Source organism: Leptonychotes weddellii, chromosome 14 (genome assembly GCF_054177405.1).
Source record: "Leptonychotes weddellii isolate Sample4059 chromosome 14, ASM5417740v2, whole genome shotgun sequence".
Classification (NCBI taxonomy): Eukaryota; Metazoa; Chordata; class Mammalia; order Carnivora; family Phocidae; genus Leptonychotes; species Leptonychotes weddellii.
Genome location: NC_138382.1, coordinates 6023126 through 6050080, shown reverse-complemented (window position 1 = coordinate 6050080; position 26955 = coordinate 6023126). Strand labels below are relative to the sequence as shown.

At 42.8% G+C, this 26955-nt stretch overlaps 1 protein-coding gene across 7 annotated transcripts in view; it reads right to left on the bottom strand.

Moving 5' to 3' along the window:
- GLIS3 (GLIS family zinc finger 3) overlaps positions 1 to 26955 on the bottom strand; it is a 445030-nt gene that overhangs the window by 281103 nt on the left and 136972 nt on the right. For 6 of the 7 annotated variants that reach the window (XM_081802770.1, XM_081802769.1, XM_081802771.1 and 3 more), the window contains 2 exons: positions 17821 to 18028; positions 9674 to 10793 (listed from right to left, as the gene is read on the bottom strand). In XM_081802770.1, coding sequence (XP_081658896.1) covers positions 9674 to 10793; positions 17821 to 18028 — 1328 coding nt within the window. The remainder of the gene's footprint in view (positions 1 to 9673; positions 10794 to 17820; positions 18029 to 26955) is intronic. The other variant, XM_081802774.1, reaches the window with a different exon arrangement.

The following is a 26955-nucleotide window of genomic DNA, read 5'->3' as shown; positions in this document are numbered from 1 at the left end:
GAAAAGGTGGAGAGAAAAATAAGGAGCAAAGCAAGGGGCCTTGAGGCAACACGGAAATTCTGAGGGAAGAAGAGAAAACAGTAGAGTCACCACAAACGCAATGCAAGACAAATTTCCATGTTTGTTTAAGGTGGGGACCCCCATTTTTCCTTCACTGAAACTGATCCCTCACTCCCAAGTCTATTCTCTTGGTTAACAAAGCACCATTTGATCTTTTCACTCTAGAAACTGTGGGAATGGGAGAAAAGAACAGTAGAAGAGAGAGAGTTTAGAAGTAGCTGCATTTCTCCTCAAAAGATGGGGATTATCAGGCCCAATATCCATGTCCCAACTTAAAAATTAAAGTGCTTTCAAATAACACAGTAAAGAAATTATTCCGGGGCACCTAGGTGGCTCAGTTGGTTAAGCGACTGCCTTCGGCTCAGGTCATGATCCTGGAGTCCCGGGATCGAGTCCCACATTGGGCTCCCTGCTCAGCAGGGAGTCTGCTTCTCCCTCTGACCCTCTTCCCTCTCATGCTCTCTCTCATTCTCTCTCTCGCAGATAAATAAAAAAAAAAGAAATTATTCTGGAGAGAGAAGCCTGAGACCCTGACTTGTAAGTTTTGAGAGCAAGACCAATCAGATGCCCCTTCTGGAACCCTATGCACACCTGAATCCACTGTGGTTGGCTCTAGGCTGTGCTCTCCGGTCACACAAGCAAATGGGAGTGGAGGCTCAATCCCCAGGGGAGGTGAGTGCTGCTAGAGCAGGAAGCTCAACTAACAAAAGATGAGTCTCTCCTTCCACTGCCTTCCCCACCCTGGAGAGGCCCTTGGCCCTACAGTGTTCCAGCCACCACCACCAGGAATGGACGCCATTTTGGTGACAACTGATTTAATTTGTACTCCTCTAACCATCTCAAACATTTAGCTCTGTTCTGCATTAATTCAGTCTGAGCAGAAAACAATTCCAAAGTAAATCCTAGCAGTGGGGGGAACGTCTTGAAAGGGCTGACAGGCTCAGCATAATGAACACCCATCCAGAGTTCTGTTTAACAGTACTCCACTCTCTTTACAGATTATAAAAAGGAAATATTTAACTAATGGAAGGCTACTCACACACCGGATAATGTATGCAGCCTCTGTCCAAATCTTAATCATTCAACATAACTGATCCAATAGCTTTGTGGTCTCTAGGCTCTCCCAGATTTAGAATTTTTTTTTCTTTTAAAGTTCACTGCAGAAAATGCTTTCATGCTTGTCTCCACTTATGTTTCCCTGGCTGATCACTTGGCCTCAGAAAACTTTGTGTTTCATGTGGTAGAGGCCGAGAGATACATTCTGATGAAGTATTAAACTATCAACCTGAAGAGACGATGAGATGGTTTTGGGGAAACCCCAGTTTCATTTCACAAGCATGAGAGCACAGGGCTTGCTACCTCAGTGATGGGGCCTCCTAAGGTTCTGTTTTTGTGTTAACTGGATTTGCATTTGTATCAGCTAAGTGTGGGATTCTTTCTAACTTTCAAAACATTATCCCTATTTGATAGTAAAGGTCCTTTGCATTGGCCCAAGGTAAATTCCCAGCCTCCCTTCCCTCTCCCCCCTAGTGTTGGACCATCTAACTACTTGGGAATAGTTTCTTTCCCCGGGGCTCTTTTCACACCACTGTGTCAGCCCATATTGTGGTCCTTCCCTTGAATGGCCTCCTTCCCTTTCTCTGCAAGAATTGCTGTCTTCTTTCAAGATGCAATCACCTCCTTCAAGAAGCCTGACCAGACTCTACACATAGTTGGAAGCTTCTTCCCGTGTTCACGTGAAAACAATTTGCATAGACCTCTTACAAAGCCCTTGTTCCTAATTATTTACACATCACCTCTAGAAGACTATAAGCTCCTCAAGGAAATGTCTCATTTATTTCTGTAATGCCCAGCTTCCAGGACAGGGCATGGCACATGGCTTGTACTAAGTGACCAAATAAATGAATGAACATGTTTCGATTGGGTGGATACATCAGTGCATACACAGACAAACTATATACCTTGGCCTTTCCAGGACCAGCCTGGTAAACACTGATAGCCCAGCGACATAGAACCCTTTCCAAAAGTCTCAAAAGTGTCCCTACTTAAATAATAAATTAATTATACCATCACCCCAAGTTTGGAGTATGGTATAATGACTCATGCCCATTGCTCCTGCCCGCCCAGAGCCAGTCATCTTATTTTCCAATTTCTCAACAACGTTGCAAATTAACTGTATTTTTTTTTAATGCTTCAAAATTCTCCCTCAAGAGGATTAGTCATTCTCCCTACTCAAGTCCAGTATCTATGGCCCAAGAAAATAAAATGAAATACTGTGCAGTGAAGAATACACAGGTCTCATTCCATTTCCTCACCAAATTCCTATCCACACCAATGTCCTCTATGAGTGATGACACCTATTAAACCAGCCCATCTCCCCCCCCCCCCCCCCCGGTGAGGCTGCCCCCCGTTTGAGCGTATGGGAAACCCAGCCTCCCCACCCAGGCCCTGTACTTGCCAGCCACACACCCACTGCCTAGGGTTGTAACATTCATTGTCTTACTGATAGTCTAGAAGCTCCAACTCAGTAATTACGGTAAAAACTAATAAATCTGCAGGGAAAGAAAAATAAACATCTCTTTTCCACATCATTCTCCCCAGAGCTTGAAGAAAACACTTCTGAAAGATCAAAGAGAATCAGACTACCCTTTTTTTGGAAAAATAAATGTGTTTGGTCTTTCACTCCACACACTCAGATTCTGTCTGGACTCAAAGATGTCAACACGACCAAAGGCAATCAAGAAATATTCCAAAGGTCACAAAAGACGTCTCTAATAAATTGCCAAACTAATTTTACACTGGTGCGGTCTGAATAAACAAGAAAAACACACTCTAAAATCTATATGTGAACAAACCTCAAAAGGTTTGAAACACATTCCCCTAATCAGCTTGTTCATGCAAAGATTTACATGATTCTTTCTGATTTTAAAAACATTATTTCGGGGCATGAAATTAGAGAAAAACCACAAAACAAATACAAACTAAAAGGAACATTAACCGTCATGTAATGATTTTGCTGAATGAGGATAAAGCCTCCAAATACTTAACCTCTTAGGATTCCTCTCATTATCTATTGTTTTTCATTAATCCTGGAATTGCAGGGCAAAGAAACAGAAACCACGATCTGCTTTGAAACATTTGCCCAAATCTGCTACGAATTTATTTTCAGGACAAAGTTCACAAAAGGCCAGCTCTCCAGGTAAAATGGATTAAATGCCTTCTAAAGGGAAATAAAATTAAACCACTACCAAATGGAAGGCTTCGAAACTCTGTTTTGGGATGTGAAATTCGATTTGACAGATGCCTTATAGACTGTGGTCGATGCCCCATCTGATGAGAATTTCTGCAGTTTTGCGTTTACCTGGACTAAAGGGTTTGTAATTTATGGTGACATATATATGTCTACAGCACACTGAACATGTATATACACAGATAAATATGCCAGTTATCTCTTTCTTATGTAAAATCATTGGGGAAAAAAATCTTGCGATTTAGTTGTATTTTTTTTTTTTTTTAAAATCATTGAGCTTGCATTAACTATTTGACAGACTGATGCCTCATGGGATCAGACTTGGAAGCTACACTCTCTCTGATCTTTACCAGATGTTTCGCTGGTGGTGTTTCAGCCTCAAGGGACAAAGAGGATATTAATGTTAATTTTATTTATTTAATCACATCAGGCAGATTTGATAAAAGGGAAAATTCAATATTTTGGTAATTTACCAACTCTTCAGAAATATCCCTGGTAGCAAAAATGTTTTGAAGATCATTTTATATTAAAAGCAGAAAGGCTGCATTGTATTCGGAAGACAGAACACTCTCGGTTACCTTTAAAAATGGGAACAACGTGACAGATTTGTCAGTTCCACTTTTAACTCAGGGAGGTGAGGAGGTGGCGATGAAATACACTGCTCAGCACAGCCTCATCCCAACCTTTAACTGACTGTTAATCGTAGAGAAAGAGTACTCAGAATATGAAATGGACACTCCGTTGAAAGCCTTCTGCCACAGTCACTCTATTATCTTCTTATTTCTTGTCTCTGAATTTTATTCCAAGGGAACATGAAATTACCCTAATCATTGTCAGGACATTGGAGATAATGAAGATGTACTCACCACAAAACCCTGCCTCCCCACACCTTAACTGAAATGACAGAGTAGGCCTTCACTTACTTAGAGTTCAATGTCAGAACACGGAAGCTTTTAGAAAGCGCTGGTTCTCACCCTCGGCTTCACACTAGAATCGCCAGGAAGCCGCCCCCCAGACCAGTTACATCACAGACTCGGGGTGGGACGCAGGTATGTGTCCTTTACAAAGCTTTTCAGGCAATTCCAATGTCAGCCAAGGTTGAGAACCGCTGCCTTGCACGCTCTGAGTAGGCAACAGCCCAACAACTTACTAGTTTAAGAAAAATCTCTTAATTTCTCTAGGCTTTGTTCTCTCTCTCTCTCAAAAAAAGAAAAAAAAGGCATGTATTAGAGGGAGGTAGAGTGTTATACTCATTGATTTTCTTTTATTTTTAGATAAGAATCTATACTTACAGTTATAAATAAAATATGTCAAACAGGCAGCACAGCACAGAAAACATTTTAAGATACCTATGATACCTCCTACCGCCACCAAGCTAAAAAGAAATTAATATTTTGCCATATTTATTTCAATGCTCTCACGCCTGGAAAAAAAGGCAAAATACCCATCCCATTTCTTCTTACTTCTTTCCTCTCCAGGAGAATCTACTATTCAAAGGTTATTGATTATCCTGCCCACAGTAATTATGTATCTGCCACAACTACATAGTACTGCTTAGTGTGTGTCTAAATGCATATAAACTGTATTACACTGTATATATCCTTCTTGCATTTAATTTTTTCATTCAACATTGTTTTTTGAGATGTAGCCACATTGATATCTATATATCTATTCATCCATCTATCCATCTAGAGATATAGAGATTTATACCTAGTTCATTAATTTTAAACTCCTTTATATTACTTCATTAAGAATAAACCACAGTTTATCAATTTACCTCATCTATGGACAGTTAGATTATTTACTTTTTTTTTTAGAAACAGAGGTACAATAAACATCTTTTTGCATGTGGCCCTGCTACTGTATACAAGAGATTCCCTAGCGTAGACACATAGACATGATTTTGTTGGATATGCTCATTTTCATCTTTACTAGATGTTCCCAAATTTTTTTCCAAAGTGGTTACACCAATTTACTCTCACCAGCCATGTTAAACCATTCCTCATTCTCTATATCCTCACCAATACTTGACATTATGAGAATTTATTAATTGTTGCCAATTTGAAGGTTGTGAAGTGGTAACCAACAGTTATACTTAGATAATATTTTCCTAAGTTCTCTTCTGGCCATATAGTTGTGGTTACCCCATCAATGCCAAGTCTTATCAAAATAACAAAATAAAGGATGTGATTTAAAAAAAACTTCTTCCACAGTTTACAATGAATTTACTTTTCCTCAAGAAATGTCTTACATGGCTAATGCTGGCCCATGAACCCATAAATCAGGCCATAAAAGAGGAATGGGGACATGGCCCCAGCTCTGTATTTATTTTCTTGTATTCCATAATCCAATGTTACTTAAAAAGCAGACTGCCCAATCTTCTAGCCAAAGCAAATACTCTGGATTTTGCCAGGCAAAATGCCTGTGGAGAAATGAGTCAATTCATACAAAATTCAAAGCTGTCTTTGGCCAGTGACATTTTCGTGAAAATCTGTGGGTGGGTAAAAGTCTTGCAAAATTCCTACTTGCTATTGGATAAAATTCATCCAGGAAAAATAGGCAAAATATAAGTGGCGACCCGCATTCCCCCTAATTCCCTTATTAACACTCCCTAGCCTCCCAACAAAACTGCTTTTCTATTGTGCATGTTTCTGATGCTGGCAACGGAACCCTCTCCCTCTGCTCACTCTGCTCCCATCAGATAGGCTTTCTCATGAGAAGTACTGGCACACACAGTGGGCCTGATCTCATTCAGAACACACCTTCTGGGAATGCTACCCGGGCGTTACACACTCTTCAACTTGATGGCAAAAGAGACCTATGGTAAAAACGTTCTCTGTGTGCACTCTATTGGAACCATTACTATGGATACTGCTAAGGATGGTTAGTGTACAGCAATAATTTGGGGTTATACTTTATGCTGTCCTTTTAGGACGGTGAAACAGGAGTCTGAGAAACAAAATCCGAGGCTCCATGACTTGTACTGACTTGGGTATTTGAGCCCTTATCATCTCAGAAAAACGTTACAGAATTCAGCATAGTTACACCCAAAAGTTTTGGTTAATTCTGAGATTCATCAGTGTTAGGGTTGGGTCTAAGCTCAGGAAGGTCTAAATAGAATGATTCGGCGTCTCGAAATTGGTTTAGTTAGTAGACAGCAGTGAGTGGACTCGGGTATTTTTAACGGAATACTGCCGTACCCCAGTTTCTGATTTAACTGAGGTCCATCTATCTGCCTGCCGAGGCCTTTACTTCTCCAGGCCCTTGCCACTGGCTGGGAATATCTCTGTCATCAGGGCCAGGCCTGGAAAGAGAGCAGCTGGTTTGGCTCTCCGCAGAAGAATAAGAATGAGATGTACAGAAGGGTGGAGTTGTTTGGGTGAGAAAGAGAAAAGAAACCATTCTCTTCTTCCAGTAAGTTAACCAAATAATGAACTAGCAGTCCTCCCCCAGTTCTGACACCTAGAATCCTGAGAGATCCGAATCGCAGCGGGTGAGGCTGGGTGAGGCTGAGGAGGCAGAGGCGCAGATTGTGAGAAGGCGCTCTCCCTGCAGGAGACGGGATGGGGCGCTGCGGGAGCACACCGGCGGGAGCACACCAGTCTTTTACTGGAAGTAGGCTGTCGCTGAGCGGCCCTTTCACACGTCCTTCTTCCACCAGGACTTCCAGAAGCACACTGTGCTGCCTGTAGCCATGGTCACCAAACACAATTGGGTCATCACATGTTTCTTGGGTCAATAAGCTAAGTGAGTGAAAATGGTGGCTAACTCTAACGACGGCTCACAGAAAATTAATAGCAGTGAAATATACGTGAAACAAAAGTGGACTGGGTCCTATAATTTAAACTGCCCCGAGCCTCTGCAGCATGCGACACAGCCACAGAAACCCAAAGATCACTTCATACCTCCAAAAGATGAATGTGGTCATTTTACTTGGCAAAGATCTTGAGCTTTGAATCAACTACCATCAGATTTCAAAGCAGCGGGAGATGAAATATTTCAGTTCTAACAATTCTTTGTGTTTGGATTCCAAGAGTGTAAAGATTGGTTTTGCAAAAAGCAGAAAATGTGTCTTTTCAGATGTGCACCCACGTCAAGTACAATGTCTTCTCTCCACGGACTACAACTTGGGAGGAATGCTAAACTTCCACAGCAAAATTATGTGCCGTCACTTAGCTCTAACCCTACAAATCAAGCAGATGCCATGTGGCAACAGAACGGTTTTAGAAGACATAATGCTCCCACCATGTAGGTTTTATATGAAAATGGGTATCTTCCTGCAAAAAACATACAGTCCCATGACTAGAACTGCAGCATTAGTCAGCTCCTAAGAAACCCTGTTTTTTTATCAATATATTTGCACTATAATATGTACCATTTAATGCTTTGTGGGTCTAGATTTGATATGCCGTTATATCCAGCAATCTGAATTTTACAGGTTCCATCGAGAAGTGGGAAGGAAGCAAACTAGGAAAGAAAGAAACCACCTCCCATACCCATCCGGAATAATACAATGAAAAGCCAAGCAGAGACCTGCAAATATTCACCTCTCAGCTTATTCTTTCACTGAAATAGTTCTATTTTTAATAGTCATCCTGCACTTTAGCAAAAGTCAACTTTACAAAGTTATATGCCATTGCAAAGTCTGGGAAGAGTGGGAAAATGGGGAAATCCTATTGCACAAAAATTAATTTTGCAATGCAAAAAATATGTTTTGGATAATTCAGGCCTTTATGTTTATTTCAGTAAAGCCAAATCCAGCAAACTATTTTCAGCCAGGATTAGTCAGAACTAAGAGGTTGGACTGTTTTCCCTCAGAGACTGAACGTCTTTCCTGCCTGCAATAGGCCAGTGTGTTCCAAACAGACTAAATGGAATTGCCTTCAATTGCTTGTCTCTTTCTGGCATTTTTAATGCAGAACCCTACTGACAGAGGAAGGTTTTGCCACCTGAAATGTAATTATTCTCTTCAGTCATATAACATGGCATCCTCACAATGTATCAGCTTCTGGTTTTCCTTACGAAAAATCACAACATGGGGCACAAGGTATTGGCAAGAAATGCAATTTCATTCCACCAGAAATTCTGAAAACTCTTCCAGAAATACCTACTGGATAGTGAAAAAGTGTTTCCAATACCTGCATTACAGCTACCAACCTATTTGGTCTGCTTTTACATAAATCAGACAACTTGGCCAATCTACAATCAAACATAAACACAGCCCAGATTCTTTATCATCAAGACATACAGAGTAAGAAAGGACTCTGGCCAGGGGACCACCGTCTGAATAAGTCCCTTTTCAAAATGATTTATATGTTTCACACATTCAGTGATCTGTGGCATATTCAATATCCAGGGACTACCTACAATTCTCAGATTTTAACTCTGAAAGAAATATTCCTGTCCATCTAAAGTAATATAAAACACATGCTCTTCTTCTTCCCAGAGTTAAGCGAGCTATCGGAGACCGTGCAAAGCTGCCCTGTGATCCCAAGGGTGATGTCCTGCTTGTAAACCCTGAGGGTTTCTGTTAGGTGTGAAATGATTGCAAAATCATTTTAAGAGTCCTATTATGCAAAAATAGCAAATTTTGCCAAGAATCACAGACAAGTTCCAGGATCGATGTTGTGAAAAGGGGAGGCAGGGGAGAAAGAGACACCAGGGCCACTTCCTTCAACACCCAAGGCATAGTCCCCTCTTGGTTCATTCTCCTTATACTTTTCCACGAAATTTTCTCTCAAGATTCCGTGAGATCCTGTGAGATCCTGCTCCTGTGGTATCCCCTGGGTGTTTTTCTGCTGGCTATAAATCATTAACTAGGCTCACAACCCCAGAGTGTGCGGTGTACAGGCGTGTGGGTGTATGCAGCAACATTTTTACTGGCCAAGTTGCTAAGTGTGCGTTCCTTTCCAAATATCAGAACAGCCCCTCCTCCAACCCCAATACTCGCCCAGTTATTGGAGGGAAGGAAAAATCCTTGAATATTTGCTTTGGAAAAAAGCTAGCTCTTGCCGGGAGTACAGCGTGTGTTTCCCTGCCCTGCGCATTTCAGCAACTTCAAGTTGGTACCTGGCAGGCATGGATTTCCCAAGATTCTGGACAGTGTGGCAGATCAACCTCCCCTGACGGTATGGATCACGTACATTTGCAGAAGAGAATCTAGAAGTGGAGTGGGACCCCCGCTGCCAATAATTAAAGAAATCTTTCCTGTCCTCAGGCTAAAGAGAAGTCAAATTTCATGGATACCTAGACCCCCATGGGTCCAAATCCCATAAAAGAAGAGAATGTCCCTGATCTGTGGCCAAGTGTGGAAGACGCCACGCACCTCTGACGAAAGCCTGAGAACCTCAGCGGGAGACTCACCGTGCACTTGTTGGGCTTCTCCCCGGAGTGGACTCGCATGTGGATGAGCAGTTTATACCGCGCGTTGAACGGCTTGTACCTCCGAGGACAGCCGGCCCAGAAGCAAGTGAAGTCTTCCCCTTTGCGCTGGTCTATGTGAACCTTCTCGATGTGCCGCACAAGTTCCTCCTGCTGGTCATACAGGGCGCTGCAGTCGATCCAGCGACAGCAGTGTTTGCCCCCAACGTCCTCCATCTCCCCGTCCTCCTCCAGGGCCTCCTGGGGAAGGGCCAGCGGCTGGGCACGGGCCACTAGCTCCTGGTGGTGCAGATGGGGGTGGGAGTGGTAGGGGGGCGGGGGGCCCTGGGGGGCTGGCGGCAGAGGGGGCAGAGGGGGCGCAGGGGGCAGGTCCAGGGCACCGCCCGGGAAATCATCGAGGCGCTCCGTCTTCAGCAGGCCGCCCGGCTGGCCGTCGTGGCTGGGCAGGCCATGCTGCACCACCATGTTGTGGACCAGCCCTGGCTGGAGGCCTCCATGCTCCAGCTGCTGCATGCGCTCACACTCCAGCACGCCGCCCTCGCCGTAGGCTGGGAGCACCAGGCCACTGCTGGCCACCCGCACGCCCTTCTGGCTGCCCGGCACCGAGCACGGCTGGGGAATGCAGCTGCCACGCACCCCCAGGAAATGCCCGTAGACCTCGGGCTGCGGGGACATGGTGGCCGGGGAAGCCCTCGACCCGTTGATGTAGGCGACCAGTGAGGTGGGCGAGGTGCGGATGATGGTATTGAAGTCTATCCCAATGCCATCAGACAGCGGGGACAAGGACAGCGCTCTCTTCTTGGCGCGGGCTGAGTGGGACCTGGCCGATGAGTGCCGGGGACTGGGGTAAGGAGAGTGGCTGTTTTCCATGCTGAAAAGGTAGGACGGCAGTGAGTTAGAGACGCTATTGCTGGACACGGCTGTCCCGGGAGGAAGGCTAAGGAGGTCCCCTAGATCAGTGCCGTTCTGGGAGCTGTGGCTGGAGGAGAGTGACGGGAGAGCCCTGTAGCCATGGGACCACTCTTGTTTCACGCTCAAGGCTGACTGACTCTCTGTGAGACTCAAAGTCGTGGACGCCAAAGACTCGCGAGAAATAAGGGACCTGGAACGGCAGCCAGAAGGAGGAAAAAAAAAAAGAAAGAAAGAAAAAAAAGACAAACATTTTAGCAGGATATGGATTGCTTAAGAGCTAAAAGAACACTGCATTGACAATCCCTTAAGTATTTCCCCTAATTACATTCTCGGCTAAACACACATTCTTTGGCTAAGATAAAACCCAAGGCTTTTAGTTCCAGGTAAATAACATTTTACCAAGAAGGACAATAGAGGCTAATGCTCAGTGGAATAATAAAACAAAAGATCTATTGTTATAAATAATCTTAATACTTTAATGATAATAAATAGTCCTTACTTTATTTTTAAATATCTTTTTTAATGTCGGGGGGGAAAAAATCAGAGACCAGGGAATAATTATTGATGCCCGTCATGGCAAAGCAGATAAGCAAGTATTTAGTAAGCATTTACTGTGTACAGCATACTACAAATAGGCACCGCAGGGAATAAAAGTCTAATCAGAGCCTCAGCCTTTGAGCAAAATCTGTTCAGTTAAGTAAAACGCAAACCAACGCTTAATTTGAAAAAGAGTATATCCTCAAAGTCAAAGGGTCATCCAGGGACCCACTAATAAATTCACAACTTCATTTCACTGATGATAAGGAATTCTAAAGATTTCTTTAAAAGATAGTAACTCAGTCAGTACTCAGTCACAGCATCAAATCACCCCAGGAAACGAAAAAAATACATACAAAATACAGCTACGATATAGGAGGGAATGACTGCCTGAGATCAATTCATATGTGGCATAATGCATTTGGGCCTGGCAGGGTTGAATTACACTTGCTACTCTGGGGTTTTCCACGAGTTCCTGTCCTGAATCAGAGCAGTGTTAGATCAAGAAGAGATCTTTCCCTTTCTTTCCAAGAAGAGATCTTTCGTTCACTTTTGCAGCGATTCATCTCCCGTTCTTCGTGCCCTTGACAAAGCATGTGTCATGTGTCACAAGATTTACCTGCATATCAAAAGGGCTTGTGACGTAGTCTGGCCACTTTAAAATTTCTCTTGCTTTACTATGACATCACTGTCTTAAAAATCACTGAAAGGAAAAGCTACAGCTCTCGGATGTAAACCTGTCACAAAGAGGCTAGCTATCACTCACTACATTTCCCGACTCAGATGTGGTGTGGATCAGAAAAACCCAGTTTACTCATATGTACCTGCACTGGCTTTTCTACAGAGATCTTTTCTTCTGACCCAAAAAAAAAAAAAATTAACCAAAACAAAATATTAAACAGAATGTCTATCTTGCCAGGAATGAACCCATTTACTCCTTCCAGCTGTTATTCAGCAGCCTGTTGCAAAGGAACGGAGGGAAAAGAGAAGCATTCTCGTCCCATCTGTTCCTCCTACTCCTTCTCACAAGATGGAAGCCAGGAATACTGTTTCCTACAAGCATGAGCTATCAGCAAGAAAACATCTCAACTCTCAAATGCACAGTATAAGGTGATGGATAACACCGTTATCGATGTGATGTTTCCACCGAGTGAAGTAATGCTTACCAATGACAAACACAGCAGGAGTTTACATCCAGTTGCCCCTGACACAGGTTTCTTTCGCCGTCCCCATTCCTATACTAGGGCTGAAGTCCTTTTGCAAGCCCCAAAGTGGTTTCTGAACCATCTGTTTTTTAATTCCCTGTGGACACTTTCAATTATTTTCCCAGCACACCCGCGGCAGGCAGCGCTCCCTGCAGAGCTCAGCTGAAGGCTCCTGGTGACTGGATGTCAAGGGCCTTTTGGTCCCTTCCCCAGGGAGATTCAGGAATTGCTTTCTGACCCAAGCCAAATCAGTAGTCGTGTCATATACGAGGCAAAGACAACTGACTTTGCTTTATACCCTGAGGTTGAGAAGGTTTATAGAACATTCTCAAATGGTACATTTGCCTGATCACTGTCATACGGGAGCATTTCGGGTTTTTAAGTGGTGAATATCAGGCAGAAAGTATTCGACCCACCTGCATATACTTTGCATGTGAAATTATATTATTTAGTTTGAGGGCAGCCTACAGTGTGACACGTTCATCTGTTCTATTGTCAAGAGTTATTTCTTATTTTTCCCCAATTACACCTAACTATGGCTTGATTTAAACCTCATCCTAACCCCATGCAGACACGTCCCCTAATTCCTCAGACATCTCTTTTCTAAGACAGTTACCATATACTTTCAGAAACCAAATTCTATCTTCTCTTCACAATGGTAGTAACAGGAACAGAGAACTCTCTCTTCTATCTCAAACACCTAATACAAACACAACTTCCAACAAATGGCCTCTGCCTAGCCGCCAATCTCCCTTGTGTGCAATTACCCAGATCTTTCCATCTTTCAAAGTTCTAATCCATGAAACCTCCCCCAAATACACCAGCTCTCAGAAGAGTCCTCTTTCCAAAGCAGGTGTGTACTGTCTATCCTGTGCCTTCAATGTAGCCCACTGCTGGCATTTGTGGGTGTGACCTTCCTCAGGGAAATTCAAAGCCCTTCAACGAAGGGATCATTTTTAGCTCCCTGGTACCCACCAGAGTATGAGATATATAGTAAGTTTTCAAAAAATTGTTGATTAATAAAGGTGAATAACCAATAGAATGATAAATAGCCAACATTTATAGCTTACAAAGCATTTTCTGTACCCATGATCACATTTGCTACAGCCTTTGAGGTGAGTAAACTGGATTTCTACAGGATACCCTCTATCTTACAGAGAACAGAACTGAGGTTCTGTGAGCTCTTCCCATTGCCACCACCAAACACACATACACCGGCTTTTCTACAGAGATACAGATGAAGCAGCCCTGGATAGGCAGTCACCTCGCTAGATCCCACAGATCCTCTGCTGTTCTCCCCATTATCATACCCCAAATGTTGTCCGTAAAGTTCTGCCTGATCAACAGGCCTGCTATAACAGGCTTGAAGTCACACAAGCTGTGCTTAGAACCCACATTTTCTGTTCTCCTTCTGCCACAATGTGCTCAATGACTGAAAAATTCCCAAGGACTCTCTCCTATAGCCCCTGAGGCTGCGCACTCCAGGTCTCTGGGAAAGAGACGGACAAACAGACAAGACCGTCTCCATTTCCATATATTCATCTGCTCCCAAAGACATTATTTCTAGTGAGTGGTTAATTTGGAGCTATAAAAAAGGAAAGAGATACAGCTCAAACAAAATACAACCAGTATGAAAACTCCGACACCATCAGTGAAACAGGTTAAGGGGACTGGTGAGGCAAGAGCTAAGTGACTCTCGCGGTGCCATAAGGGGCAGGATGACCAAGCTGGATTGCTTGGTTCAATACCAAGTTCAAAAGAAATACTAACTTACAGATCACATGGAATTCCTCAAACTGAGCCTCAAGAGAATATATATTATCTATGTCACAGAAAAAACTAGTCTTCTGTAAGTTCTCGTCTCTGTGCGTGGGCAAATCCCCGAGAGGTAGCACTGCATCTGAAGACAGTATGGCTTTGTAAACCGTTAGAACTTAACAGAGTCCACAGTCCATTCTCAGCCACCTTGGCCTCCTCTGAGCTTTGTGGACATACTCCAACCCAAAAGGAAACCCTAAGAAATTCCACCACCAGAAATCACCTCCAAGAATGTGTGGTTTAGGAGAGAAAAATGTGGTGCCTTTTGAGATCCAGAATGACATTATTAGATTGATGGCTGCACTTTGTAAATGACAAGCTAAGTGACACTAGGCAAAGCATTTAGACTTTGTGTGTCTTGGGCCCATCATCTATAAAACTGAGGTAACACCTACAGATGGTTTATGAAGATTCAATCATAAAATGCACAATCACAATGTATATGAAAGCACCAGGAAAGCCAAACATATACAAAGCCCACCAGGAGTGTCCAATCTCTTCTGTTGCCCAACTTTTGCTGTATGGGTACATGAAGCTACTGTATGAGGTTATCGTATCAGTGTACTTGTCATTGTAAGGTAAATACATATGGTGGCCTCTGTATTACAGAGTTCTGGCAATGCCTAGATCAAGAATGGTTTCTGGATCTTCAAGAAGGTAAGGTGTAGTCTGCATTTATTATTAAGTGGGGCTCGTCAGAAATGGTTGGGAAGTTAATAAAGGCAAATATACAGCATTAGGGCATGTTGTGTGTCACTGCATTAAACCGAACCCAACGAGGGGCGCCTGGGTGGCTCAGTTGGTTAAGCGGCTGCCTTCGGCTCAGGTCATGATCCTGGAGTCCCGGGATCGAGTCCCGCATCGGGCTCCCTGCTCGGCGGGGAGTCTGCTTCTCCCTCCGACCCTCCCCCCTCTCATGGTCTCTCTCTCTCAAATAAATAAATAAAATCTTTAAAAAAAAAAAAATGGTAAACCGAACCCAACGAAGCTACAGAAGAGTGTTTTTCCCAAAATGAGCACTCCAGAAGACAAACAGTCAAAGGAAGTCAAAAGAAGAAATGCAAACAGTAAATCTATGGAGACTACTCAATATTATTAATAATTAGGAAAATTCAAATTAAGATAAAATAACAATTGGCACATCAAATTGGCAAAAGGTATCAGAATAAAAATACCTAGTATTTAGTAAGAAAACAGGAACTGTCAGACTGCTGGCGAGTGTATCAATGGGCAGAACTTTGCTGCAGTGCAATTTTGGAATCTAGAGCAAAAGCCTCAAAACCGTACATCTCCTTTAACTCAGCAAATTTTACTTCTAAGAATTTATTCTCGTAACCAGAGATATGCAACAGCAGATTTACAGAATTGATCTGATAAAGCATTACTTATAATACTGAAACAAAGGGAACCAGCTGAATGAATGCCCAGTAATAAAAGACTGATAAAAATCACAGGTTGTTTTTTTTTTAATAAAATGGAATCTTAGGCAGGAAGAAGCCATTATACAATGCTGAAGAAGATTTTTACTACAAAGAAAGTGTTTCTATTAGTTAAAAAAAAATGGTAATTATAAGACCATGTAGGTAATTATAGATCAATATGGTGGAAAGGAAAACCTGTGCTTATCGTGAATGCATCTGCATGTAACGAGAAGGGAATGTATCAAAATTGCTCCCATGGTTGCCTGTGGGTGATAGGGTTCAGGACGACTATCATTCACTACCTCCTGCTTTTCCACACTTTCCGTATTTTCTACAATGAATAACAATTACATAGATAATCAGATAAAAAACAATAAACTTTACAGCTTTCTAGAGGACAGCCATCACTCACTGCAAACAGCGCATGCCCCCTCCCCACCCACTTCCCTCTGGCATGTCTCCAATGGATAACACACAGAGATGATTCTCTCTCCATCTTCTCTTTATCTTTAGACAGCAAAATGCCCTCAGGTTGAACTCTTGCCTCCTATCCTTTGTTTCTTCTGAAGGAACACACAACCCAATTTAAGGATCACAATAAATGCAACCTTCCCAGATTGCTAAAAGTAATTTCCGTACTTCACCAAGCCACCCGACCTCCCAACTCCTGTTTCTTTGCTCATCCTGCCAAAGAATGATTTCCATAGAAGGACTCAGAATACATAGTCAAAACACATGTCAATGCATATTTAAGATGCTGTCCTTTAAGGATATAAAATTATGCTAAGGAATCAAATATGCCAGAAAACACTGAGATAATGACCCTTCTCTGGCCGACCCATGAAAGGGACTGCATAAGGTACGAGGCTGAAGCAGCGCATGCCCTGTCTACCGTCACTTTCTCCATTAATTATGACTCTCTGCCTTCAAGGCATGGGCTGGACTTGCCACAGACAGGAAGCTGAAGGCTTTCCAATGACACCTACCCCCCCCCCCCCCCGAGTACAGTTAATTTTACATGCAACACTCAGCAAGTCTGAGGAGTCCCTCAAGGCATAATCATCAATGGCAAAATGACAGCAGCAGCTTCCCATCACAAAAATTCTCAGGTGAAAAACAAGTTTCCATCTCATGAAAAAACTGGCATAAAAAAAAAGGATCCAGGAACTATGATTTCTGAGTCTCAGGTAGTGGCTGGGAGGACAGGGCAGAGATACGAGAGGGAAAAGGATACAGGAGGAAGAGGAGGAAGGATGGGAGAAGACACGGGACCCCACAACTGTGAGACACCTCAGTAGATTCCATCCTCCGAGAAGAGGAAGCAGAGGGCCCATATAGTCCAATTCCTTTGCAAAATCACAGCTACAGCAGAGCCAGGACTAAGAGGTTAAAAACTCTGGATGGTGTTTCTCCAAGAAGGCTACTTATTAGGAGACAAAATAATTCATTTCAAATATGGAAATGGACCTTACACATTGCACAGTATTTTGGTTTTATGTCCCCTATAATATCAACCTTGAGAGATATAAAAATGTATCTGACGGGGTGATTTCCCTTTCCTATTCAATTCTCTCCCATACAGAATGACGCACAGCATTCACTGGACCCCCTTATTCTGGCACCTAATCAGACATTATGTTGAAATGCTATGTAATTCATGCATGAAAGTGTGTCTTCCCAGACACATCATAAAGTCTCGAAATTCATGACTTCTCTTTACTTTTTCTACCATCTCCCTAAACGTCAACTATTGTATTGTACAGACAGTAAGTACTTAATAGATATTCGGGTGGATGGATGGACAGACAAAACAGATGGTAAAGCAGCCTGGGGACACTGCAACACATACCCTGGAAAACAAGCAGGTAAGAGATGTACGTGGCGCATCTCAATTCTCTAGCCAGGACAGGGCCAGCCTCACCAAACTGCCACGTTTACACACTGGGCTTTCGTCACGAAGGCCCAAGAGTCTCAAAATGGACATTAACTACACTTACAGTACAAGACAGCAGGTAGGAAACCATTCTTCCCAATTAAGAGGATATTACGACACATACTTCGTTTTTATACACATTCCCCTACAAAGCTCAAATTGAAAGAGTTGCTGGAGTGAGTATATGTGTGTGTATACGTGTGTGGGGGGTGTGTGTGTGCATGTGTTCAGAAAGGGAAGGGAAAACATACGTGGGGTATGATTATACCATAAGAAGGGAGAAAAAAAAAAGTAACATGAGACCTGGTATCTGAAGGAGGTATATTCAGGTTGGCAGCATTCATTGCCCTCTGTAAGCTAGGACTGATCTGGTTGCATGCTGTAGAGACCTGGCTTGCTGGAGGTGAATTGGGTCCCAGTCGCTGAACCATCATGGGACTGCTGGTGACCACTAGATTGTTGCAGCTGCCTTTTCCAATGGACTTGCACTGAGGCCCAAAGCCAAGAGCCCCTAAAAACAAATGAATCAGGTTAGCTTTCATGTCCCTTACATCAAAAATCAGTAAATACACACATCTGCCCACTTCTATCAGGACTCCTCTTTTAAGACAGTCCTTGGATCACCTTTCTGTTCATTTTTAGTATTAGTGATACCAAAAGCTTCCTGGTATTTCCAATGAAAAAGCCATTGCTACAATAAAAACCCTTCGATAATCATCATTCATACAAAATGAGCTTACATTTTGCTCCTTCTATGTAGAAGTACCCAGTTATTAAGAATCATACTTTATCATCTCCCTACCTAAAGGGTCAAGGTGGTAAGTAGATGGAATTACTTATATCTAGAAGTTTCTTCTAGAACAGCTAATATCTTGAATTGCCCAACAAGGAAAGTTGACATGGCCAAACAACACTTATTTAACTGGTTTACTTCCTTCCAGTTCTGGCCTCCCAAAAAGTCTCCTTAAAGGGATATAGTCTGGCTTTGTCTCTCCAATCTTGATTTCTCCTCTTCATCCCAGTACACTGTTATTGGACATAGACCCAAATTAAAAAAAAAAAAATCAGGATGAAAGAGCCATAAACAAAACACTCATTCTAAAAGCAGCATGGTAACCAAATTCAACATAGATTTATCATTTCATTAGTAACAATCTTCAAATGTAGTAAAATGTGGTATACACCCAAAGGACGAAGAAAAAAAAAAAGAAACCCACAAAAATCTGTTTCATTATGGAGAAATGAAAAGCATAGAAGAGAAAGTCAAACACAGCCATGACTCACTTATAAAAAAATAATAAAAGCGGTTGAATCATTCTAGACATTCTTTTCACATGGATGTACTTTTTCAAACATTTTTTGCAAACTACCTGGTCAAGTCTCAGTGACTGTACATTGTGTTCCCATTTCAAACAAAAATAAATATGATGTCAGATTTTAACAAATTAGACTCTAAAATTTTCTCACCAAATTCCCTATTTCTCATTGATATAGTTGGGATCAAAGTAAGTGGAAAATCATCACAGTAACTTTCCTTAGCCCTAGGGGACATAATTTCCTATTTTGTTTTTTCAGAAATTAAATCAGTAATCAAAAAAATGACTTTGTCATCTTTTGTAACATTCTCTTCCAAGAGCCCACAGAACTGAAGGATAAACAAGACCTTAGAGCAATCACCATGCTCTCATCAATGAAACCACATCTCAAAAATGCTGAGAGTTGCAGTGTTTTTAGCTGGAAGGAACCTGCTTTGTAGTCCAGCCCTCTGGGAAATCCCAGTGGTAATTCACTTGCCCAAGGCCACACAGGGATTTAATGACAGCGCAGAAATGGATTACACTATGGTGTATTTTTATGGTGCCTGTGTGTTTAAGTTTAGGTACTGGATGCTTAGTTTCTTCCTTGGATATTTGCCAAGATCATTAGCTCCAACAGAAATTTCTCTCCAATTTTTTTTTTTCAGACACATAAACCAGAACCTTTCCCTTGCCCCCTCCCACCACCACCTCTGATGCCTCTTCTTGTGCCTTGAAAGACCAATCTTAAGATAGTCTCTCTGATTTCATAACGCATAGAAGACTGTACCTTCAGGGCTCCATCTTGCCACCAAAAGTAGTGGGTACATTTTTACACAATGATCATAAATTTAGTATCTTTTAAATTCCAACAAGCCTGGGCGCCTGGGTGGCTCAGTTGGTTAAGCGACTGCTTTCGGCTCAGGTCATGATCCTGGAGTCCCTGGATCGAGTCCCGGATCGGGCTCCCTGCTCTGCAGGGAGCCTGCTTCTGCCTCTGACCCTCCCCCCGCTCATGTGCTGTCTCTCTCTCATTCTCTCTGTCTCAAATAAATAAATAAATAAATAAACAAATAAATTCCAACAAGCCACATGCCATTTGCTTTTCAAACTCCCTTTTTTAACTCGGAAAGAGGCAATGTGATGGTTCAGAGCCTAGTCCAATATGTGACCCGTGAATTGCCTCCCCAGGTTCCATCACCACTAGCCATGCTATGAAAAGCAACATCAGATGTCAGGTAGTCTGTTAAATTCAATATCATCTATTCATCTGTCATTTAATGCCTGATTCCTTCCCAGTAAAAAGGTACTAACAGTCTACCTTTAAAGCAAATACATATTAACAGCTAGAATAGCACAACCAAGAAATACCATTGATGACAAAGCATACTGATGCTTTCTTCATCGAAGCTAAGGTGCCACGTATCGTAAGCCATGGTACTACTTTACGTGCCGGTAAGAACATGCACTGCCAATGAACCTAGCACGTGGTATCAAGATTTCAGAGATATTCTGATGCAGAAATAGGCACACCTTAGAATCAATAAATACAAATATGACTGCTGAAGCTTTTCACTTAACCCTTGTCTTGTTCATGCTCTCCTCTCTGCCTGGCACAGCCTTACCCTCACTTGTCTACTTACTGAGCACCTCTCCATCTTCATGCCCTCCACTCCAAGGTCACCTCCTCTCCAACGGCCCCTCCCCCACTGCCAACTGGGCAGATGTGGCCAGGTCTTCTTTTTGTGCCCCCCCCATCTCTCATAACACACCTGCCTCAGCATCTTTACGGAACGGTCACGCTGACACGCCTGTCACGTCCTCCTCTTTTATACTTTATTGCTTTGGAAGACAAAGACCTTGCTTGAGGCAGCTCTGCTTCCTCGGCACCTAGCCTAGGGTCTATACTGCGTACACACCAAAGTCTGTCAATGGAGTTAAGAATGAACGAATGTGGACACAGAGAACGGATTAGTGGTTCCAGGGAGAGGGGCCGTGAAGGGGACCTAGGGTTCCCAGTTATAACATAAGTAAGTCCTGGGTGTGTAACGGGCAGCACAGTGACTATAGTTAATAAAACCATACTGCATATTGAAAGTTGTTCAGGGAGTAAATCTGAAAAGTCCTCATCACGAGAAAGAAAAGGAAAACAATGTGTGTAACTATGTGTGGAGACGGATGGTAAGCAGACTTACTGTGGTGATCATTTCCCAGTGCCTGTAAACAGTGAAATCACTGTGTTGCACACCTGAAGCTAATAGAATGCTACATGTCACTTATACCTCAACAAACAAAAATTTTAATGAATGAATGAAAAGACAGTTGTACATGAATATTAAATGCTCACACATTATTTCCACGGAAACCCTCCTGGTTAGCTTTTTTAAAACAACAGTGCAGGTTTTCAAAAACAAACGCCAACTAAGTCAATCCCTTGATACCTCTCCTCAGTACTGCGAACCAGGTCAGAACTGAAGATGAAGCCCGTGGGGATCGTAATTATAAGCCTGTCTTCCTGGGCGAGAACGTTACACTGGTCAAGGCTGCCTTTGTAACTCTCTAGCCTGGATTCACACATTCCTCCCACTCTGTCATATAGCGACATGGACCCTCCCCTTGCCAGTACCCCCATAGCTTTGGCTACACCACCTCCTACTCCCCAATTCACTGGCCTTCTCTAACCACAAGGAACGACAGCTTCTGAAAGGTATCATAAAAAGCACCCTGAAGCATGAGGGTGAATAGTAAATTTATGGGAAACAAGTAATGTTTGTGGCACAGCTGTAAGAATGTTCTGGAAAATGGCATCGTCTGTCTCACAAGCGGAAGCAAATAATAGCTTGACCACGACCCGGTGCTCAATGCAACCATCCCACTCAAATGTTGTTTTCATAGTGCCAAACGTAACCACCAGCAGACTGCTCGGAACCACGCTGTGCTCTGGGGTCTGGGCTCTAACGTTGTTTTCATAGTGCCAAACGTTAACGACCACCAGACGGCTCGGAACCACGCTGTGCTCCGGGGTCTGGGCTCTGGGCTCTGGAGACAGCCTGACTTGGGGCCGCCCCCCTGCACCCACGCTGGTCCTGTGACTTGGGCAATTCCTAAAGCATCCGTGTGCCTTCTCACCTGTTAAACGGGAATAAAAATAATACTACCTCTTAAGATTGTTGCACATCTCGTATTGATTACACAGGACTCTGCACACCTTCCAGCACATACCAGGTATTCAACAGATGTCAGATGTTATTGTCATGACTCTTACTATTACTGCTCACGCCCTCACTGCTTTTGTGTTCTACTCTCTTTCTTGAAGAAGAAAACAGTTCCTTATAATTCTATGCACAAAAGAGTAAATGATGCTATTTAATTCTCTACCCACTTGCAATATTCTCTCTGCTTTAAGGCTCGAGCCAACTTTTTTAAAACCAGGTGTCACCACAGAAAGAAGAAAAGTTTTCAACTGGCCAAGTTTGAATGTTCCTTGGCTTGTCATTCCCTGAAAACAAACCATACAGCTTTTCTGTCTACCAGATGTGCCAACTACTTGTGTGCTGGTTTTCATTTTGAAATACCACTTATTTTTAGAGACTGCATGATGTTTTTTTAAAAATTTGTTTACTGCTCAAATAAGGATCCGAGTAGATGGTCTTCTGAGTACTACGTACATTCTAGCCAAGATCGCTGAGTGCTGGTGGGGAGTGCAAATGTATTGCATTTCTGAGTTTCTGAACTGAGAGGTCGTCCTAGCAGGGGCATGTTTTTAATTAACATCTTCATTAGTTACAAGGGTTCTCTTGAAGTCAAATAGTTGATTGTGTCGCAATTACCCCTGCTGAGGCTACATCCCTCAGAAGGATTTGTGTTTACCCACTGGTTCATCTAAAACTGACAGATATGGAGGGGACAGAAATGGCATATATATGGGACGGGGTTAGGGAGAACTAATCAAAGTTTCTTTGGTTGTTACTGTTGTTACTGTTCGTTCAACTGACACTTATCAAAGGCCAACCACAAGCCAGGGAGTCCCTGGAGACAGATGGACAGAGTCTCGGCCCCCATGGAGCCCTAATTCTGGCTACAAAGATGGACACCAAACCAACTGCTCATTACAGAAGAGGTGATCCCTGCTTCTAGGTTGGATCACAGGAGATGGCTTTCTTTGTAGGTCAAACATGATCGAATAAAAGCAATTTCTATATGGCTCAACCTAACACAAATGCAGGGTGTTATGGAGATAGAAATAATAATACACATCAGGATTTGAGTCCTGCCTCCCCAGCTCACTGGCTGTGTGATAATGGGCAAGGTCTTTAAAGTCTCTGTGCCTCAATGTCTTGTTCCCTAAAATGGGGACAGTAGTAGTACCTAACTCATAGGGTTGTTCAAGAGGATTGAAAGGGTAAATACATATTAATATATGCCTTACCACCATATACTACCAGTATAATATCTTACCACCTCTAAGGATCAGGATTTCCTTCCCAGCCTTTCACTTTGAAACATTTCAAAAGTATAGGGGGACCTGGGTGGCTCAGTCAGTTAAGTGTCTGCCTTCAGCTCACGTCATGATCTCAGGGCCCTGGGCTTCCTGTTTAGCAGGGAGTCTGCTTCTCCCTCTGCCCCTCCCCCATGCTTGTGTTCTCTCTCACTCTCTCTCTCTCAAATAAATAAAATCTTAAAAAAAAAAATTTCAAAACTATAGAAAAGTTGCAAGAAGAGTACAATAAACTCTATTTTGTCTATTAAAAACTATTTACCTCTTTATCTGTCCATATCCCTTCTATATAAGCTTACTGTTATTATTAATTTGTTGAACCATTTAAGAATAAGTCATAGATTTTTTTTTTTTAAGATTTTATTTATTTATTTGACAGAGAGAGAGACAGCGAGAGAGGGAACACAAGCAGGGGGAGTGGGAGAGGAAGAAGCAGGCTTCCTGCTGAGCAGGGAACCTGATGTGGGGCTCGATCCCGGGACTCCAGGGTCGTGACCTGAGCCGAAGACAGATGCTTAACTGACTGAGCCACCCAGGCGCCCCTAAGTCATAGATTTTTGTCCTTCACTCCTAAATACATAAAACCAGAGCAAAATCATCAAATTCAAGACATTTAGCAAGGACATTATAATGGCATGTAACATACCATTGTTATTCAAATATTCAAATATTACCAATTATCCCAAGAACAGCCTGTAGAGCAACTGTTTTCCAATCCAGGATTGTGCATTTCAAGGAAAGGTTTTGAGACTCATGCTGAGGTAGGTTAGTAAGTCACCGCACATCAGAGCACTGAAGGCAAATGGAAAAGCAGAAAAACAGAAAAAAAAACCACAAAAAAAAACCAAGTGCAAATAAGCACAACAATTATGAGCATGGGTGAGCACCCCAGCTCCACCATGGACTGGCTGTGTGACCTTAGACAAATTACTCAACCTCTCTGTGCCTCACTGTCCTGATCTGTAAAATGGGATTAATACTAGTGCACACTTCACTGAGTTGTTTTGAGGGTTAAAAGATCTAACATAGGTCATATGTTTAGTGGCTTGGCACTTAATAAACACATTGTAAGTGTTAATTATATTTTATTTTAAAGAACTTATTTCTGGTACTTTCTGACATTGTCTATAGCACCTCTTCTCTCCAGAGTGACCAGGGACTAAAGGCTGACACTTCCCTTTCCAAGACCTTCTCCTCAACACACAGTAGACTTGTCCTTCTCTGGATGGGCCCAGGCTTCAGGTCTCCCCCTCTTTCCTCATTGTCATTCTACCTTATTCTTAGATTCTCTCCAGCTTTCATTCATATGCCTCCCTAAAACTAGAAATAAGAAATTCTTGCATACTAAACATACTCAACTTGCTATGTAGTGTTTTGTCAAATTGGTAACTTTTCACTGCTGAGATACAGTAGTGACAACTTAATGACTATATGTGAGTGTGTAGAGTGTTACTCTGAAATACATCAAGGCATGGGTTAATGGCTAAGAACACCAAACGGTGAGAATCAGAATGACATGACTGGCTTTTCTGTTCAGGGGTAAAGGATTTCAATTCAGCAGATGTTACAAATGCTCAAAACTGCACAAAACCTATGGGAGGTAACAAATACTGGATATAGCATCCTGCCTCCATGGAGCTTACAATCTGTAGAGACAAGGCATGCTCACCTAGAAACAATCAGATAATGAGACGGGATGTTACAGGATTAAGCACAAGGCTGAATCGTAGGAACAAGGATTCAAAGAAGGGAGAAAAATCCATGTACCAGACAATTCAGTGAAGAAGAATAATTTTAACCACAATGGCATTTCCCAAAGTTCTTCAGGAAGTCCAAGGGTACTCAATGGTAACAAAAGGCAAGGTCATGGAGAGATCTACAGTCAAACAGCTTTTGTTTGGTACACATGAAGGTAAACATATCTTTACATTACAAGGCCTTTACTTTCAAAGACTTTAAAAATGCAAATGCATATAACTCCCAGAGGAGCAAATAATATGCAATATATATATTTTTTTCTTTCCCTATGAGCTCACCCAAGATTGATATCCTAAGAAACACCCTTTGGAAAACAATAAGCTAGAACATGAAGGAAGAACGAGCACATAAACAAGGAGAAGACTGAGTGTAGTCATGGAAACAGAAGGGAGTAGGCATGGCGTGCACTGGCGCGAAAGGAAGAGAAGTCAGGGCTGCCTGCAGGAGGAGGCTCTGTCTGACCAGGAGAAAGAAGATGGACGTAAAGGGTTGCTCTAGTCACCCTGGAGAATCTGGTGTACCAACTGGATGGTACATATTCAAATGGCTCCACACCCAGTGGCCTATCAACGTTACCAGGGAAGCTTTTTAAAACTGCAAATTCACAGGCTCCCCCTCAAACCAGCGAAGCCCCAATTCTGCTGCTGCCACCGGCCTGACATGCACCGGGACCCTGGGCTGTGGGTACTGCTGCGGCCTGCCAGAAGCCACGCTTGTCCGAGACTAATCTGGACGACTCAGGGACAAAAGCTGGAGGAGCACATGAACCAGAAACTGGCCGCATGTTGGCAAAGGACAGAATGAAGAAGGCAACGATTACGGGAGCAAGTTAGATTAAGGCTGGAGATTTCATAATTGGTAGATACGGATTCAGGAGATCAAGCTTTAAAAGGAGGGGGGATCCCCTAAAGACTATTTTCATGACTCCGTTCCAAAGCGAGTTACTTCGTCCCAGCCAATGTACAGGCCAAAGCTGAATCCAGATTAATGGAGATTCCCACGAGTCGTGCATCTCTCCTTCCACTCTGCCCTTCGGAGTGCAGCGGGCATCTACCAAGTTTACCCCTCAAAGAATGCAACTTTCACACCAACACTCTGCTAGCCTGAGTCAGAATGCAGGAATGTTGGCCCCCAAGTATGGAATAGCTAGCATTACTCATTTCATTTGATCCCTGCATTAAATGGAATCGTATTTATACCCCGAGAGATTAAAAAATATCATATTCCTTTTTGTACCACTCTGGGCCCTGGATTCCTGGACCCGAAGCTCCAATCTATCTCCCCACCACCGGGCACTCCTGATAAGATGTTATTAATACACAGGCTCCGAACCACCTCATAAAGATGTAAAGATATATTAAACAACATTCCCGAAGTTTATATGCTAAAGTCCCGTCAGCTATTGTACATCAATTATCAACTAATTAGTACAGAGTGTTTATGCTGACCCTTCTGTTCTCCCTTGTAATGATTTGCCAAGTTAACTGAAAGCTGCTTTGCTCCACAGAGACTCTTAGTTCAGCAAGAGTGTTAAATAAAGTTCACCAACAATTAGCCTAGAAAACCAAAGAGGAAATGTAAGCACATTTTACTGCTTTTCCCTGGACAAATTCTCGAACAATCCCATGGGAAGAGAGTAGATATATTTGTTAAATAAGCAAATCACGGCTCGGAAAGGCAGAAGCAGCAGCAGAGATGCCGTTTAGGAACACACTGCTCACTCATCAGGTATCTGCTTACCACAGCCCCGCTCCACGCGGGAGTGTGTGCTCCGGGGAGTGCGGGCATGTGGATGAGCGAGGCGGTGCTTGCTTACGATCTAATTTAACAGGTTTAAACCAGGGGAGTGATCTGTGAAAACGAAGGCGTTCAAGGTGAAATTCTTAC